The 16,669-nt window shown below is 43.4% G+C and overlaps 1 protein-coding gene across 3 annotated transcripts in view; it reads left to right on the top strand.

Annotated features, from left to right (window-relative positions):
- Window positions 1–6,430, top strand: part of herc2 (HECT and RLD domain containing E3 ubiquitin protein ligase 2) — a 41,550-nt gene extending 35,120 nt beyond the window's left edge. For all 3 annotated transcript variants that reach the window (XM_061078796.1, XM_061078798.1, XM_061078797.1), the window contains exons 80-91: window positions 67–158; window positions 292–431; window positions 546–733; window positions 924–1,121; window positions 1,252–1,335; window positions 1,853–1,994; window positions 2,125–2,319; window positions 2,588–2,700; window positions 4,004–4,194; window positions 4,288–4,393; window positions 4,478–4,690; window positions 5,464–6,430. In XM_061078796.1, coding sequence (XP_060934779.1) covers window positions 67–158; window positions 292–431; window positions 546–733; window positions 924–1,121; window positions 1,252–1,335; window positions 1,853–1,994; window positions 2,125–2,319; window positions 2,588–2,700; window positions 4,004–4,194; window positions 4,288–4,393; window positions 4,478–4,690; window positions 5,464–5,736 — 1,935 coding nt within the window. In that variant the 3' untranslated portion in view covers window positions 5,737–6,430. The remainder of the gene's footprint in view (window positions 1–66; window positions 159–291; window positions 432–545; window positions 734–923; window positions 1,122–1,251; window positions 1,336–1,852; window positions 1,995–2,124; window positions 2,320–2,587; window positions 2,701–4,003; window positions 4,195–4,287; window positions 4,394–4,477; window positions 4,691–5,463) is intronic.
- Window positions 6,431–16,669: the final 10,239 nt, after the last annotated feature.

The following is a 16,669-nucleotide window of genomic DNA, read 5'->3' on the forward strand; positions in this document are numbered from 1 at the left end:
TGAGAGTGATGTGGTGCATCAAACGATAGATTAATGAATTCTTTAATTCTATATTTTTGTCTTCAGATTGACTCGCTCACCGGCCTCGGAGTCGTCAAAGTGGAATGTGGCTCTCAGTTTTCTGTGGCTCTTACAAAGTCAGGGGCAGTTTACACATGGTATGTACAGTATGATTCTGAGTTACAGATGTTTTTTAAATCACCGTCAAATGTTAGAATCGAGATGTTAATTGTGTTTTTCTATTTTATTATATTTTATTATATTCTATTCTATTCCAATGTGTAACTCAAGGGGGAAAGGTGACTATCATCGACTGGGCCATGGCTCTGACGACCATGTTCGACGGCCCAGACAGGTCCAGGGGCTACAAGGGAAGAAGGTCATCGCCATAGCTACTGGGTCATTGCACTGTGTGTGCTGCACAGAGGATGGTAAGAAGGACCCCTGTTTGTTGATCCCTTTTTGCCATGTGTTATCAATATCAAACAGCTCAGTTGGTTTGGATTGCAGCCGCACTGAAAGCTTTGCTGTTGTGTTTGGCACAGGAGAAGTGTATACATGGGGTGACAACGATGAGGGCCAACTTGGAGATGGGACCACTAACGCCATCCAGAGGCCACGGCTGGTGGCAGCGCTGCAGGGCAAGAAAATCAACAGGGTGGCCTGTGGCTCTGCTCACACCCTCGCCTGGTCCACAAGCAAGCCCACTAATGCCGGGAAACTGCCTGCACAGGTACTCAGCATACATACCCACACTGTGAATGGAGCTTAACTTGGCTCTTTTATTTTTGTATCACTGGACTGAAATTACAGCTTCCAGGAGATGGCAGTAAAGCTTTACAGACACTAGCATGAATAAAACAAGTCACTTGCATGCGTCTGTCGGGCTGTCAGTTTCTTACCGTCTCTGTTCTGTGTGAAAGGTGCCGATGGAGTACAACCACCTGCAAGAGATCCCCATCATGGCGCTGAGGAACAGGCTGCTGCTGCTGCATCACATCTCAGAGCTATTCTGCCCGTGTATACCCATGTTTGACCTGGAGGGCCGGCTGGGCCAGACAGGCCACGGACCCTCTGTCGGATTCGACACACTCAGGGGCATCCTCATCTCCCAGGGCAAGGTGGGGGGCCTGGGATTCACACCCAGAACCATGCAGATAAAGCACAAAGGGCAGGATATACAGCCCAAATGAAATCTTTTGATATGTTGGATTGGCACTGATATATTGTTTATCTGGTTTCTGTGAACAGGAAGCAGCTTTCAGGAAAGTAGTTCAAGCCACAATGGTGAGAGACAGACAGCACGGACCTGTGGTGGAGCTCAACAGGATACAGGTACATTTAATTTCTCATTATCTCACAGTGACGTTTCTCTTTCTTCAAGCTGCCCCCCCCTCCCTCTCTCTGTCCCTCTCTCTCTCTGTCCGTCTCTCTCTCTCTCTCTGTCCGTCTCTCTCTCTCTCTCTCTCTCTCTCTCTCTCTCTCTCTCTCTCTCTCTCTCTCTCTCTCTCTCTCTCTCTCTCTCTCTCTCTCTCTCTCTCTCTCTCTCTCTCTCTCTCTCTGACTGTGTGGCTGCTGCATGCTCCAGACGTTCATTACATGACTTCTCTTTTATAAGGGATTTTTCTCTGAGTGAGAGAGAGAGAGAGAGAGAGAGATCTGAGCTCCTGCTCTGTGGGGGTTCCTGGACTGAGTGCTAGACTTTACTAACACCCCCCTCCCCCCTTTGTTGCCACGGTGCAATGAGCTGTCATATCCAGCAATTCATGCCCTTCAGTATTCTCTTTCTAGCAGGAAGTTATTAACAGAAACAAATGAAGTCCTAAGAAGTTTTTTCTTCCTCACCCTGCAGGTGAAGCGTTCCCGGAGCAAAGGGGGTCTTGCTGGTCCAGACGGAACTAAGTCTGTGTTTGGTCAGATGTGTGCCAAGATGAGCTCGTTCAGTCCAGACAGCCTGCTGCTTCCTCATCGGGTCTGGAAGGTCAAATTTGTTGGTAGGTGTCCATGTCCAACAATAATGTCTGATATGGAGTTTTCTTTAAACTTTATGTAAACTGATCAACAAAGAGCCTTTACTCATCCTGGTCATTTGAACTCAGCTTTTTTATTTTTATTTTTTTTCAGGGGAGTCTGTGGACGATTGCGGCGGAGGCTACAGTGAGTCCATCGCAGAAATGTGTGAGGAGCTGCAGAACGCCCTGACTCCGCTGCTCATCGTCACCCCCAACGGCCGGGACGAGTCGGGCGCCAACAGGGACTGTTTCCTGCTCAACCCCGCCGCCAAGTCCCCTCTTCACATGAGCATGTTCCGCTTCCTAGGTATAATCCAGTTAATCTCTCAGTCAGTTCTGCTGCGGTGTTAATCCTTGATAAACAAAACCCCAAAATATTCATGTTCATTTTAAAACGCACAAATGCTCCTTGTGCATTTTCACTGATAAAACTCCTGGCCTGAACTGTTGAGCATGCCTCATTAAATACAGATGTTTCTTAATATTTTTGCTGCTGGCATTTCCTTCAACACTGTGGCACATGGCTGTACAGGTTTGATCTGTGGGTAATGCGCTCTGTCTTGCTGTGTCTGCAGGAGTTGTCCTGGGTATTGCAATCCGGACTGGAAGTCCTCTCAGTCTGAATCTGGCAGAGCCTGTATGGAAACAGCTGGCAGGCATGAACCTGACCATTGCTGACCTCAGTGAGGTACGTACACACCCCATCTCCTCAGGGCACAAAGGGGCTCTCAGTGGGAGAATATGTCACTTAAAAAGAAAAAAAATCTGGTTGATAAGTTTGTAAACTTGGAATCAGTTGATGTTTGTAAACTTAGAGCGTTTTCTAAGGTTGAGAATGTGAGAGGGTCTTAACGATTGTAACCATGGTAATTATCAGGGCAATATACCAGGCGTAAAATACACCAGCAGAATGCTGAATGCATTCAGAGGAAACATCCTGAAAATACTATACAATTTGCAAAGAATACATGCTGCTTCAGACGATTATGAGAACAATGGAGGAGGGATCCACTTTGAAAACCCTCTCTTGAATACAACAGACACTGCTGTTTGTCGGATGATTTCTAACTGTGAGACGTGAAGCTTCGCAGTGTGAAATTCTTTTTACTCTTTGGTAACACTGTTGTGAATGACACTTAAACCTTGTATTGTAATTTATTGCACTAATGATTAGATCTGAAGGACGTGTAACCTCTCATCCACAGGTGGCATTTATCAGATCAAGTCTCTGCAGTTTAGAATTCAGATGACTTAAAAAACTCACATGAGACAGGGAGAAACGTGTTTTGAGATAAGAACACAAAACGTTTTCTTGCACGAGGCTCATTGTTTAACAATAAGCTGCTTAGTGTCATAGATAATTTGAATGTATTTAACTAATCAAGTCTCGTGCAACTCCGCAGGAGAGCTTATCGTCTCCAGCTACAGAGAGGAATGCTGCGTTATGTCAGATATTGTATAACATTTCAACCTTCATAAGCTTCATTATAACCTTTACATTCCTCTACAGATTAAAAGCATAAGCCCATTATCTCCCTGGTCTAAATGGTACAGAGTACTACAGGTGGAAAATTGTCTTTAAACTCTACCTGCTCTTCGGGCATATATAATGTTGCATTCATTTTTATCGAAACAAGTAAGGATGGACAAACTTTGTAGGATGACGTGAGTCCACTCGGATCGCTCACGCTGTGATCATGAGCTCCAGAACCATCTCTGGGAGAGTATTGGGGTGGGAACAAAAGGCCCCGCTCCCTCACAAAGCTTCTCTTGTTTTGCGGTTTTGCCCTTGAGATATTCCAAAGGTTAGATAAGAAATGAGTCCAGCACAAGACTGGAGAGCGAGAGGAACCGTGTGGAGCTCACGGGAACTGGGTTGTGGGCATGAGTGCTCTCCTGCGCACACACAGTCAAACAGCTGATCGCACCGTACATACCAGCTGAAGGATTAGTTTATGAAGGTCTTTGTGATCTCATCCGTTCCTCCCCAGGTTGATAAGGATTTTATTCCCGGCTTGATGTACATCCGGGACAACGAGGCCGAGGCCGAAGAGTTTGAGGCCATGACCCTGCCCTTCACCGTGCCCAATGCCAGCGGCCAGGACATCCAGCTCAGCTCCAAGTTCTCCCACATCACCCTGGAGAACCGTGCAGAATATGTGCGCCTGGCAATTAACTACAGGTGAAAAAAACAATATGCTGAATGAGTAAAAGTTACATTCTCCCGTGTGTGTGTGTGTTTACCCTCCTGCCTCTTGTGTTTTCCACCCTGCAGGCTCCATGAGTTTGACGAGCAGGTGTCAGCAGTGCGCGAGGGCATGGCTCGAGTGGTTCCTGTTCCCCTACTGTCTCTTTTCACCGGCTATGAGCTGGAAACTATGGTGAGTGGGAGCCGTTTTACTCTGTTACATTTCTCACGTTGTCACTCAATGGGCTGATCTTTTTAAATGTGTATAATCCCTCAGGTGTGTGGAAGCCCGGACATCCCACTCCACCTGCTGAAGTCAGTGGCCACCTATAAAGGGGTGGAGCCGACATCACCGCTCATCCAGTGGTTCTGGGAAGTAATGGAGTCCTTCTCCAACACAGAGAGGTCTCTTTTCCTGAGATTTGTCTGGGGGCGCACACGTCTGCCTCGCACTATTGCTGACTTCCGTGGGCGGGATTTCGTTGTGCAGGTGAGACCGGGGAAAAACTAATAACTTAAAGTTTGATATTTTAAGAAATGTGCTGTGTTACATTATGAGTTGTTTGATTGCTTTTAAGTCCATTTATAGTTAGTCTTTTAGCGTTAGAGTTACTAGCTGTGTCCCAGCTCTGGTGCTGCCTCCTCTGAAGGCCCAACCAAAATGAGACGGGTCTACAGAGGATTTTTTCGTGATTGGCATCCCCATCTTGTCCTGCCCTTACTGCTGGTGTTCAACCACTCACCTGCTTTTTTTTACCATGTTTACCATTGCTCGGTACATTTGAAGGGTGATACTGAAGCAGTCGACGTAACATTGCTTGCTGACATCATTACCTCGGTGAAAAATGGTTTGTCACCTATGCGCATTGAAGCCTGGGATTAGATGCCACAAGAATGATCCACCCGCTCGAGCCCTTGTTTCTCAAGGATGGAAAGAAACATACGGTCACATTTGGAATCTTGAAATGAGACAGTTTAGTCATGCAGCTGTGATGCAGTTGTTTATATTTTGACAGAGTGAATACACAGTCTTGAATTGAATATATATAACACCACTGCCCATCTGTGAAAAACATGAGAACCCTAGTTTGACCAGAGCCCAGCTCACTGTTTCCCCTCTTTCCAGTCTTTATCCTAAGCTAAGCTAACCCCCTGCTGGTTGTAGCTTCATGTTTACTGCAGAGAGTGTGTTTCTCAAAAGTTGTTGTGTAGTCAAGAGACATTAACATCAACCTGAATCGAATTTATCTTCACCCTCTTCAGGTTCTGGATAAGTACAACCCTCCTGACCACTTCCTGCCAGAGTCCTACACGTGTTTCTTCCTGCTCAAGCTGCCCAGGTACTCGTGTAAACAGGTGCTGGAGGAGAAACTCAAGTATGCTATCCACTTCTGCAAGTCCATCGACACCGACGACTACGCCCGCATCGCACTGTCCGGGGAGCCTGCCGCTGACGACAGCAGCGAAGACTCCGACAACGAGGATGCCGATTCCTTTGCTTCTGACTCCACCCAGGACTACTTAACTGGACACTGAACTCTGACCTCTGCAGGAGAACGAGTAGAAGAAGAGCCGCCACAGAGAGACTGCGTTCAAGTCAACTAATAACACACACACATTCATGTAGGCATTCTACTAAGACACAAACGTCTGTGGGGGAAAAATGTGCAATGAGCTTTAAAAGCATTATAAGCTAAAGAGAGAAACAAACACAGGTTTGCTCTGATTTAGTTTCTTTCAAAAATATTTGGGGTGATCAGCTGCACATGTGATTGTTGTGTTACATGGGAATTATGTATGATATTACAGTTACACAGTTTAAAGAAGAAAAAAAAAGGCTCCAGCCTGGCACCGTGGTAGATTTCTCCCTCTGGTTTATGTGAATTACCTGTCCCTAGTTTGTATATAGAAAATGATGTGTGACAGAACAGTAGTATTTCTTTTTACTTCTTGGTAACAGTCATGTTTCTTTGTTAAAGTAAAAGAAAAAAACATTTTTAACTTGAAAAAGTCACTGTTTCTCACTCGGCTCATGTCAGTCGGAGCCCACTGAAGGGTCATTTTAAGATTCCTGTATTTCCCTCTCCCCCACCATGTTTGTGCACTGTCTCCTTAAAGAATGTATATAATATGATTGTGCCATGTATTCACAGAGGGTCTCATTCCTGCATATTACATGTTCATACATTTCTGTTAATAAATACAAAAGACAAAAAGATTCAAACCTTGAGTAAGTGAGCGAGTCTTCCTTTTAGTTTCAGAAAGCAAGTCTCCATAATGTACATCATTAAATGTTAAGTTAAGTGTCAGGTGGTAGATTGGCTAAGGGTACGTTTAGGTTAATAGAGTAGATTGGGTTCGGCTAAGATTAGGATGCAGTTCAGTTTCGGTTAGAGTTTTGGCAAGGTTACAGTTAAGTTTAGAACATTAGAGCTAGGTTAAGTTTGGGGTTAGGGTTAGGAAAGTAGTAACTGGTTAAAGTTTCTGTGTTAGATTTGGTGAGAGGTATCTATTGGCAGAAATTGAATATAAACTAATCCTAGAGACAATTAAATAAATCAATTGAACAAAATGTTATTTTCTATACTCTAGAATGGGCCCTTTATATTGCCATACTTTATATCTACATTGGGAGGGGGTCTCCTCCACGGAGACCACCATGTTTTTACAGTAGCCCAGACAGGACAAACTAAAACATCTTTTGAGTTTTTATGACAACTGACGGGGACCATGGGTTCTCTTTCATGTTTGGAGGGGGAGGGTGAAGTGAGGGGTATCAACCTGTAACATGAAACTTCACCACTAGATGTCACTAAATTCTACACACTGAGCCTTTAAGGTTAATGTCACTCTCCAGGAAGTCAATGTAATATGTGTGTGTATTTGAATCTAATATTTATACACGCCAGAAACGCAGCAAAAAAGGAAAAAAATTAAGCAGAAAAAAGGAGCTTTTGAAACACCCGTTTACTGTGTTAATGTTTTTTGTCGTCTGGATTAAGGCGCTTGTGTAAAATGCATTGGAAAGGGTTAAAATCCAGAGCTCATGAAGCCATTGGAATGAGGTTTTAATACCAGTTTTTTTTCCGCCCTTTATTCACAAGGTGTTTTAGTCCAAATTCAGATTGGCTTTATAATTTCTCCAAGGCTCCATTTTAATATACAGCACAGAGGTTGAGGCCGGACAAAGGTGCAGTGTTACCTGGATACTGTACATCTCTGTTAAACCTCTATGGGATTAAAGAAATCTCCCATAGTTGAGTGTAGGGTGCTGCTGTCAGCATTGCTCCAGCATCATGAGCTTGGACTGAGCTGAGAGAAGAAGGTGATGTGATGTTGGGGGTCTTAAGACCCTTACTCATGCTCAGACTCCACCACACATTCCTTACAGAGTGTCTGGCTGTAGTAAACGCCCGCCCCCCTATGTGTGTGTGTCGTCTACTCGTCTACCTCCACTCCACCCATGCATAGTTCTGTGTAGTTCAAAGGCACAGGCAGTAGAAGAAATAGAAATGCTTTATGAAGGATGGATTTGGCTTAAAAATCAGCAGCATTCTTTGTCGACTTAGTGCTTTTACAGTAATAATCACAAAGAACATTATGCTGGTGGGAGTCAGGTGCTTTACAATACAATCCAGAGACTGAAGGAGGAGGGGGCCGGCGAGGAATGAATGGTCTCCATCCACGTGTGTGTGGTTGTGTCATATGGTCTGTTACATAAACCAGGCGGCGTTCACACAGGAAAAATGGGAGTGTTTCTGTTCATGTAGCCTCCTGAATTAACAATAAAAATATATTTTAGCAGTTACATGGCATATTTTTTAAATGTTGTACTATTTTATACCAAAAATACAGCATAGAAATTATTCACAAACTGTGTATTTGTAAAATATAGTACATTATCCACTGGTAACTATCCTCATACAACTTTTCATTGTTGTGTTATGAGGCTTTCACAGACCTTGGTTGAGGTCAGGAAACGATAACAATCTTTTATGAAAGAGAAAAAATGAATACTGACTCCAGACACGTGTTTCCCCCCCAACCACCTCCACCTAACCACAGACAGGAATGTGGATACAAACTCCGTCACTGGTGTGACAGTCCTGTGCTTTGTACTATCACCACCCATCACAACCTCCTCCTCCCCCGGGGACTCCAGCACTGCTTATAAATGTAGCGCTTCATTCATTCATCCAAAAAAACTGAAAAGAGCATTGCCACTGAATATAATCCTGCCAGAGATTATGTTTCCGATAAAATGGTTTGTTTGTATTTCTTTCACCAATCACAATTGTTATGGGTGGCACTGAGACCGGGGAATTATTCGCAGAGAATTTCTAATAACAGGAGAACTTCCACACTCCCACTTTACGGGTTCTGTAGGGGGGGCTCACAAGGTAGTCCACAATAAATGCGTCTTTATATTTTCAATGTAAGGGTTAGAAGTATTGCTTTTTTCCTCTTCCTTTGCAAGAGTGTGGTCTTTCAGTTTGAGAGCAGGACTTATTGAATCAATGTTCATATTCTGTAATGCAAGTTGAAAACAAATAATGTACAAACAACCATCAGACTAAAAACTCAACCTGACAAAAATTAGCATATTTGCTTTTCAGTGGAAAGATCCCAGTTTCTCTTTGTTACAGGATCGAGGGTGATGCTGACCTTATCCCATTCTTTGTGTTAACATCTATAACATAATGTTTGGGATGCCATCAAATTTTGATGACTATTGAAGACTCATGACTTTGCCTGGTTAACTCTTGACTTTTCATCTAGTGCCACCAGCAGGTTAAAGTTCTGTCCAATACCAAAAAATAGGCCAACATCCTCAGGACTTTACTTTACAAATATTAACTTTTCCAGAGGGTACATTTTCTCCAGTTTTATGATCCTCTGTCTTTTCCTCTAAAACTACCATCAAATAAAATAAAATGTTGTTGGATGGCCAAAAACCTCAACTACGTCATTCCATCAGCCTGATGTTCTTTGTTGTTTGTGTATGTTTGAGACAATAGACATTGCATGAACTAAGCATCACATCAGCATTGTTATAGGGGCCTGCTGACGTTAGTTTGTAGCCCAGAGCACTGGTGAGGCTGAGTAGTCACACAGAGCTCACTCAGCCTTTCCAGGATTTAATACTGCTTATACATGGTTCACCGGTCCTCATGACTTCAGCCCCACTTCTGCATACTTTGATCAAGTAAGTTATACTGCACATGACTGATCCACTCCTTCCCAAACCAGCTCTTATATATTAACCCACCTAAAACTGAGCTTTACGTTTAAGTTCTTATAAATACAGTCAAGTTCCTGACAGTGGATCTACATCCTGCACATGAAGCATTTCACTTCTCATCTCTTTCAAGAGCGGCTCTCCTCTCACACAAAGTCAATACACTAAGCATCTACAGGGCAGATAAAAGTGGATCAGCCAAGAGAAGGTTTTTTATTTTTTTTGAAAGTTACAGAAACAGGGTCATCCTGCTTTTGTCCACCTCCCCCATGCAGTCACATGCTGCTGCAGACCCACAGTGCTGCATTCCCTCCCTCCCTCCCTCCCTCCCTCCCTCCCTCCCTCCCTCCCTCCCTCCCTCCCTCCCTCCCTCCCTGTCTGTCTGTCTGTCTGTCTGTCTGTCTGTCTGTCTGTCTGTCTGTCTGTCTGTCTGTCTGTCTGTCTGTCTGTCTGTCTGTCTGTCTGTCTGTCTGTCTGTCTGTCTGTCTGTCTGTCTGTCTGTCTGTCTGTCTGTCTGTCTGTCTGTCTGTCTGTCTGTCTGTCTGTCTGTCTGTCTGTCTGCCTGCCTGTCTGTCTGTCTGCCTGTCTGTCTGTCTGTCTGTCTGTCTGTCTGATCTATATTCAGTGGTTGAAGACTCTTCTTCTGAAAAGTTTAGCAGCTAAACTTTTGTTCAATTCTGCTTCTACATCCTCAGATTAACAATGTTTCTTCATAACTACCAGTTATTCTTTATAGTCCTAATATCGCATTAAATATATATATTTTTTTTTAAGTTACACATTACAGATACTGTATTTCAGTACAGTTCTTATCTGAGTTTTATATGCAACCATGTATCGATACATAAAACATCTTCTGGATGTGTGTTTATGTTATAATACACATTAACTATACAGCTTCATGCAGTAATATGACAGTTCCCACCATATTACAATTGTTCCACATTAACTATATCATTTTTTTGCTTCCATGCCTGCACGTACTTAACATGCAATTACGAGATCTTGAGTATCTTAAGAGGATCACCATCCTGCTAGGTTCCTGTGGCCCGAGGCACAGGCTGAGACTCTGACCATGTGACTGCAGCTTCAACAGTGGGAGTCCACAGCCAGTGAACCCTTCAAAATATCACTCTCTCACTCTCCCCTCACCTCCTCAGTATGCTATCAGATACCCTTCCACCAAAAAACTTCCTCAGATATCAGAAAATACTTTTACCATAAAAGGTCTCATGAGAACTATCTAAAATTCAGCTTATTGATATCTTATGAAGAAGACAACCAGTCATGCACAATTCAGTTTGGAAGCAGTGAAGTATTTCCATTTTGATGATGATCTCCTATGTTATTAAATTAACATTTGATGAAATGGTTGTTTCACATTTTTTAAATGTTTGTTATTTGTGTTACATTACACAAGATTCCTTTGATCCCTGAAGACAATGGAAATGCCAAGATGGCGGATGTGAAGTAAGCTAAAATTTAATGTCCACCTCATTTTCTCTATTTTATCAGTAGTTGTTATTGCTGGAATTCCAAAATGGAAATACCTCTGCCAAAGAGGTCATGTTTTCATGACTTCACCAATTTCAATGAAATTTAGTGGAGGGGTGGGCCTTGACCCAAAGAGCCCATGGGGTGGACGTACATGTGCTTTCTGATCGCCCTTCTCATCGTTTGATATCACCTCACATGTATACAAAGAAATCCTCCATCCAGCTACCTGACCACAATGAAGTGTGCCACATACACTCATGTAAAGTCTCCATATCAGATGCTCAGGGAGCAGACACCATCAAAATTCACCACAGCAACAATAAAGGTGCTTTAACTGCAGTTTATCAGAGCTTATTTCCTGAAAACTAGTTGTCTGTTCTGGCTTCAAACGATGCTGTTGAGACTGGTGATGCAAAACAGCTATGTAATGCCACTGATCCACTGCTGCCTTTCTTACAGAGGTCCCCAGGTTCAAGGGATGATGTGAGACCTCAGGCCATGGGGTTGAAAAATTCATGCCAGTACCACAGCTAATGGGAAGCTTAAACTCTTGACCCATGGCCCGTATCTGCACAGTCCAAAGGGTAAGCAACTATTATGATGTTGGCTTGGAAATGGGTGGTGGGGTCTCACCATATCATCACAATTTCATCATGCCTCCTCAAAAGAGCAGAGCAGCCGTCACTCAGTTTAGATCTGGGCCAATAATACTCCCAAAACTCATCCTAAACTCCTGATATCAATGTCACTGTTGACCTTTAAGTATACGGCAGCATCGTATAGCCTGCACACCATAGGCAAACCATTCTAGATCATTGACCTGATACTCTATCACCACTCTAATTCTAATTTTGCTCAATACATAATACAATAGACCGTTTTGACTCGTCAAGTAATGTTATACCTCATTTAAATGAAAGTTTTTTGATGCAGATAAATCTATAAAAAGGGCAATTGACTGCTTTCCCATTGCCGGAAAAAGTGTTGTGTTTCTGTCTGTTCCCCCAGTTAGTTAGGTTCAATGTCACGAGAGCACCAACACCTGTGGCGTTCTCTCTCTCTCTCTCTCTCTCTCTCTCTCTCTCTCTCTCTCTCTCTCTCTCTCTCTGGAGTGTGGTGGTTGAGTGTGTGTGAGCTGAGAGCTGGTGACGGTAAATGAGCGGATTGTGCGATTTTGTTCTATTTGTTGGTAATTCTGTTTATAGTTATATAGTGTATTGTCGGTTTATAGTGTTTGTGGGGTTGCGGTGTACACGGAGGAGGTGTTAGGTGGTGTGCGTGTTTGTGTGTGTTTGCAACCTCACTAGTTTGACTAGTGGACAATTGTGCCTCACTAGTTAACATGGAAACTGCCAATGCAGCCACTACTGAGCTAGTGGGGCGCAAATGTCCACTAGTTAACAAGTGGACTGTAAGCAAATGAGGCAGGCGGGACAAGGATTTTGATTGGTCAGTGTTCAAACTGTGTTTCAAAGCCTTAAAGTGCCAGCTCTGAATTGTGATGATCTAAACCTTTTAGCAACATTCTTTTATGGCATGTGAGTTATTTTAGCAGCCATGCCTAAAACGTTGTATTGATTAAATGTTGATTCATTAGGGTTCATTAATAGCTCAAAGTGTTTTATAATAAAGTGAAGAAACAACTAAAAATAAAAAAAGACTTATTAAAACAAAGCAAATAGTGCAAGATAAAACGAAGCAATACAATTTATAATTAACGAAAGAGGCAGCAAGTAGCAAGAGCAGGTATACTAACACAAATAACACAAGCAAAAGATAGAAATGAAACGTAGAAACACATAAGAACAATAAAATGTGTAAGAGATAAGAAAGCTTGTTTAGGAAGCGTGACAGCTGATTAATAACCTTTCATTTGTCATTTTCAAATTCTGACAGAGCTTGCATTCCATGTGTAGCACTTGTCTGGGCTAGTGTTAGAAAAAGTACTAAATATCTTCCTAGGTTCGAAGGAGAGGTAGGCTTATTTCAAAGAACAAGTTTAACAAATGACCAGTTTATTGTTTCACAAACAGTCACCGAACAATCACAATATAAAGTATAAAACAGTATTAAACAGCATAAAATAGAAACAGTAAATATTATATAAATCTTGTAAATAATTCAGTCCTGTCAGTGTGTATATGTACAGTTCCCTGGATATCGTCCGTACAGTCCTTGAATAGTGTGTGTGCTTGAGGATTCAATGGTTCCGTTCTGGTCCGGGTCTTTAGGTCTCTATACTCAGTACTACCCGTCTACATGACGGGCAGGACTGGGGTATGATGTCTTCTCGATACACGAATCAGGTTCGATCTGGATTACACGGTTGGCCACACCGTATCCACGATCTGGGTTAAGTGCGCCATCTCATCATTCAGATTCAGGTTCTTCTAGTGTAAATAAAAAATTCTGCAGGCAGTACAGGCGCCTGTAATGCCAGCAGAATATAATTGAAATGGACTTTACTGATGTGGGATTTTCAAAGAGGCAGGAGGGAAAACTATTGGATTCACGGACTGAAAACCCTGTCACTTATTAGATTGAATATAGATTATGACTTGAAGTGTTTTCTGTAAAGTACCACGATTTATTGGATATTTTGATTAAGCTGTTAATAATGTTCATCTAGAGCTGAGATTTGACTTTTCTGTACATCTATTAGGAATCTGTTCAAAATAAGAATAAGTGCTAAAACATTTTCACCTTTGTTTCATTGTTGTTCAAAAAAAATAATGAATCTGACGCACACACACATGTACGTGCTTTATTCTGTTTGGATCGTAACCAAGGAGCTGGCCGTTCACAGCAGTGAAACCTCATCAGGCTTTATAGGGTTAAATTTCTGCTGGGTGGAGCTCTTGCTGGAGAGCCAATAGGAAGCTTCGATTTGATTCCCCTCATTTGCATGTGTGTCCAGGAGTGTAACAAGTGAGCTAGTAGGCATTTTGGCTGCCACTTGCATACTAGTAAGCCCTTACAGCCTCACTAGTTAGCTCGTACAGTCAAAAAACACTGCAACTAGCAAACTACTGCACATTTCAAGCCCACTAGCTTACTAGTAAACATTTTGCACCTCACTAGTTAGCTAGCAAGGTGCAAAAAAGGTGTTAACTTGTTAACTAGTGAGGATTTTGGCTGCACTAGTTTGCAAGTGTGCATTTGGGCTCCCACTAGTTAACTACTGCAGCAAATTGGAGGCCACTAGTTAACATGTGAGCTGAATCCATGTTTGACTAGCTTACATGTCAGAGCTTTTGCAGCTCACTTGTTAGCTAGTAACACTTTCAGCCTTACTAGTTCGGTCCAGAGGGCCACTAGTACAGCAAAAAGCCCCCTAGTGGAGACTTTGGCTCTACTAGTGCAGCGCACAGTGTTACTAGTAAGGTTTCTGTTGTAACTAGTTGACCAAAAGTGCCACTAGTTGCTGAAAAAGAGTGACTAGTTAGATTTTTTTTTCAACTAGTTCAGTAAGATGCTGAACTAGTGCGACCAAACGTCCAACTAGTGCAGACAAAGACCGAACTAGTGGAGGGGACTGAAATTTGATATCAAGGATTTTGAATAAATGCTCAATCGGCTTGCCATAGCCGGCCGCGGGCCGTGCTAAACGCCATGGACCTCGCCAAGTTAACCCGGAAGCACGGAATTAAGATCGCTCCGGCGTTCCCGTGCTCCGTGGAGGAGTGTAGTCTGGCCATGGGGAGGGTGGTCCTGGATAGTGTAGATAAGGTGAACACGGTGGTGGCGAACGGGATTGAAGTGAACGACACGTTCGTGTACGTTCTGCCTCTCGCCACACCGGCGGTAAAAGTGACGCTGTCCAATGTCCCCCCGTTTATCAGAGATGAGACATTGTTAAGGGAATTATCGAGACACGGGAAGATAATGTCTCAGGTAAAAAAAGTGTCCTCGGGATGTAAGTCCCCTCTGTTAAAGCACGTGGTGTCCCACAGAAGACATCTATTTATGATTCTTAATAATAGGACTGAGGACCTGAACCTGGTGTTCAAAATCAGGGTGGATGAGTTCGATTATGTTATTTTTGTAACATCTAATAATACAAAGTGTTTCAGCTGTGGGAAAGAAGGACACCAAGCAAAAGGTTGTCCTCAGAGAAACAAAACAGCTGACACTGAGGAACAGCAGGAGGGGACAGGGGGGGTCCAGCAGGAGGGACAGGCGAGTGAGGAGGGGACAAGTGGAGTCCAACCGGAGAGTCAGGCGAGTGAGGGGGGGACAAGTGGAGTCCAACCGGAGAGTCAGGCGAGTGAGGAGGGGACAGGGGGAGGTCCAAAGGAAGGACAGGTGAGTGAGGAAGGGACAGGGGAGGTCCCAAAGGAAGGACAGGTGAGTGAGGAAGGGACAGGGGAGGTCCCAAAGGAAGTACAGGTGTGTAAGGAGGGGACAGGGGAGGTCCCAAAGGAAGGTCAGGAGTGTAAGAAAGGGCAGAAGGGGACAAGGGCGGTCCAACAGGTAGATCAGGTAGATGAAGGGGAAAAGGAGGAGACAGGGGGGGTCCCACAGGACCAAGTAAGCGATATTGACATGGAGAGAGACGAGGAGGTGCTTAAAGTTCCTCGTCTAAAAAGAAAGACCAGGAGCAACAGTGGTAGCTCAAAAGCTAAAAAAGGGACCGGGAAGAAAGGAGGGAGAGGAGCAGCAGAGTCTGAGTCAAGCATGGAGACAGACTCTGCTGACAGTGAATCCTCCGAATTCAGGGCAGGAAGCCAGAAGAGCACAAGAAGCTACAGTGCGGCGAAGATGAAAGTGTTTCTTCAAAAAACAAAAAACATGAAGGGTTTAAAGATAGAGGATTACTTCTCTGATACAGAACAGTTTTCAACCTCTGCCCGGCTGCACATGAGCAGCAAAGGCAGGGGAGGTTTTACTGACCAGGAGATGTATAGATTAAAGAAGATTGTTCATAAAATTAGACAACAGAAAAATAATGATGATGATGATGAATAAAGGTGAACATCCTGATTACCAATCAGTTCTGTGGTTTTGTGGGTTTTTTATATTTTACAATATGAGTCTTTTAAGCATCAGTTCGCTAAACATAAATGGAGCCAGGGACCCTGCGAAGAGGTCACTGATGTTCCAGCAAATAGAAATGAAAAGAACTGAAGTGACATTCTTACAAGAAACACATAGTGACCCAAAAATTGAGAGTGACTGGAAAAGAGAGTGGGAGAGACAGGTGGTCCTGAGCCACCTTAGCACAACCAGTGGGGGGGTGGGCATCATTTTCTTCAGGAGCTTTGCACCAGAGTCTTTAGAAGTGGAAGAGGTGGTGGAGGGCAGGCTACTGGTGGTGAGGGCAAAGGTCGAGACATTTTATTTTGTTTTTATAAATGTTTATGCTCCGGTCTCAGGACCTGATAGAGTCTGTTTTTTAAAGGTTTTAGACACAGTTTTAAGCAAAATAAAAATTGATGATTTTTTATTTTTAGGAGGAGATTTTAACTGTACAGAAAATGATGTTTTAGACAGAAATCACATGGAGCCCCACAGAGCATCCCAGAGTGCTCTGAGGCAGGTGCTGCAGACCCATGAGCTGTGTGATGTTTGGAGAAGAATGAATGAAAATAAGAGACAATACACCTGGAGTCATTGCCGAGGGAATCTCATTTCCATGGCGAGGTTGGACCGGTTTTATTGTTCTAACATAGTTTTAGCATCTTTAGAAAGTGCAGTATACTCCCAGTTGGTTTTACAGATCACGCGCTTGTA

The sequence above is a fragment of the Limanda limanda genome, chromosome 9 (genome assembly GCF_963576545.1).
Source record: "Limanda limanda chromosome 9, fLimLim1.1, whole genome shotgun sequence".
Taxonomy (NCBI): Eukaryota; Metazoa; Chordata; class Actinopteri; order Pleuronectiformes; family Pleuronectidae; genus Limanda; species Limanda limanda.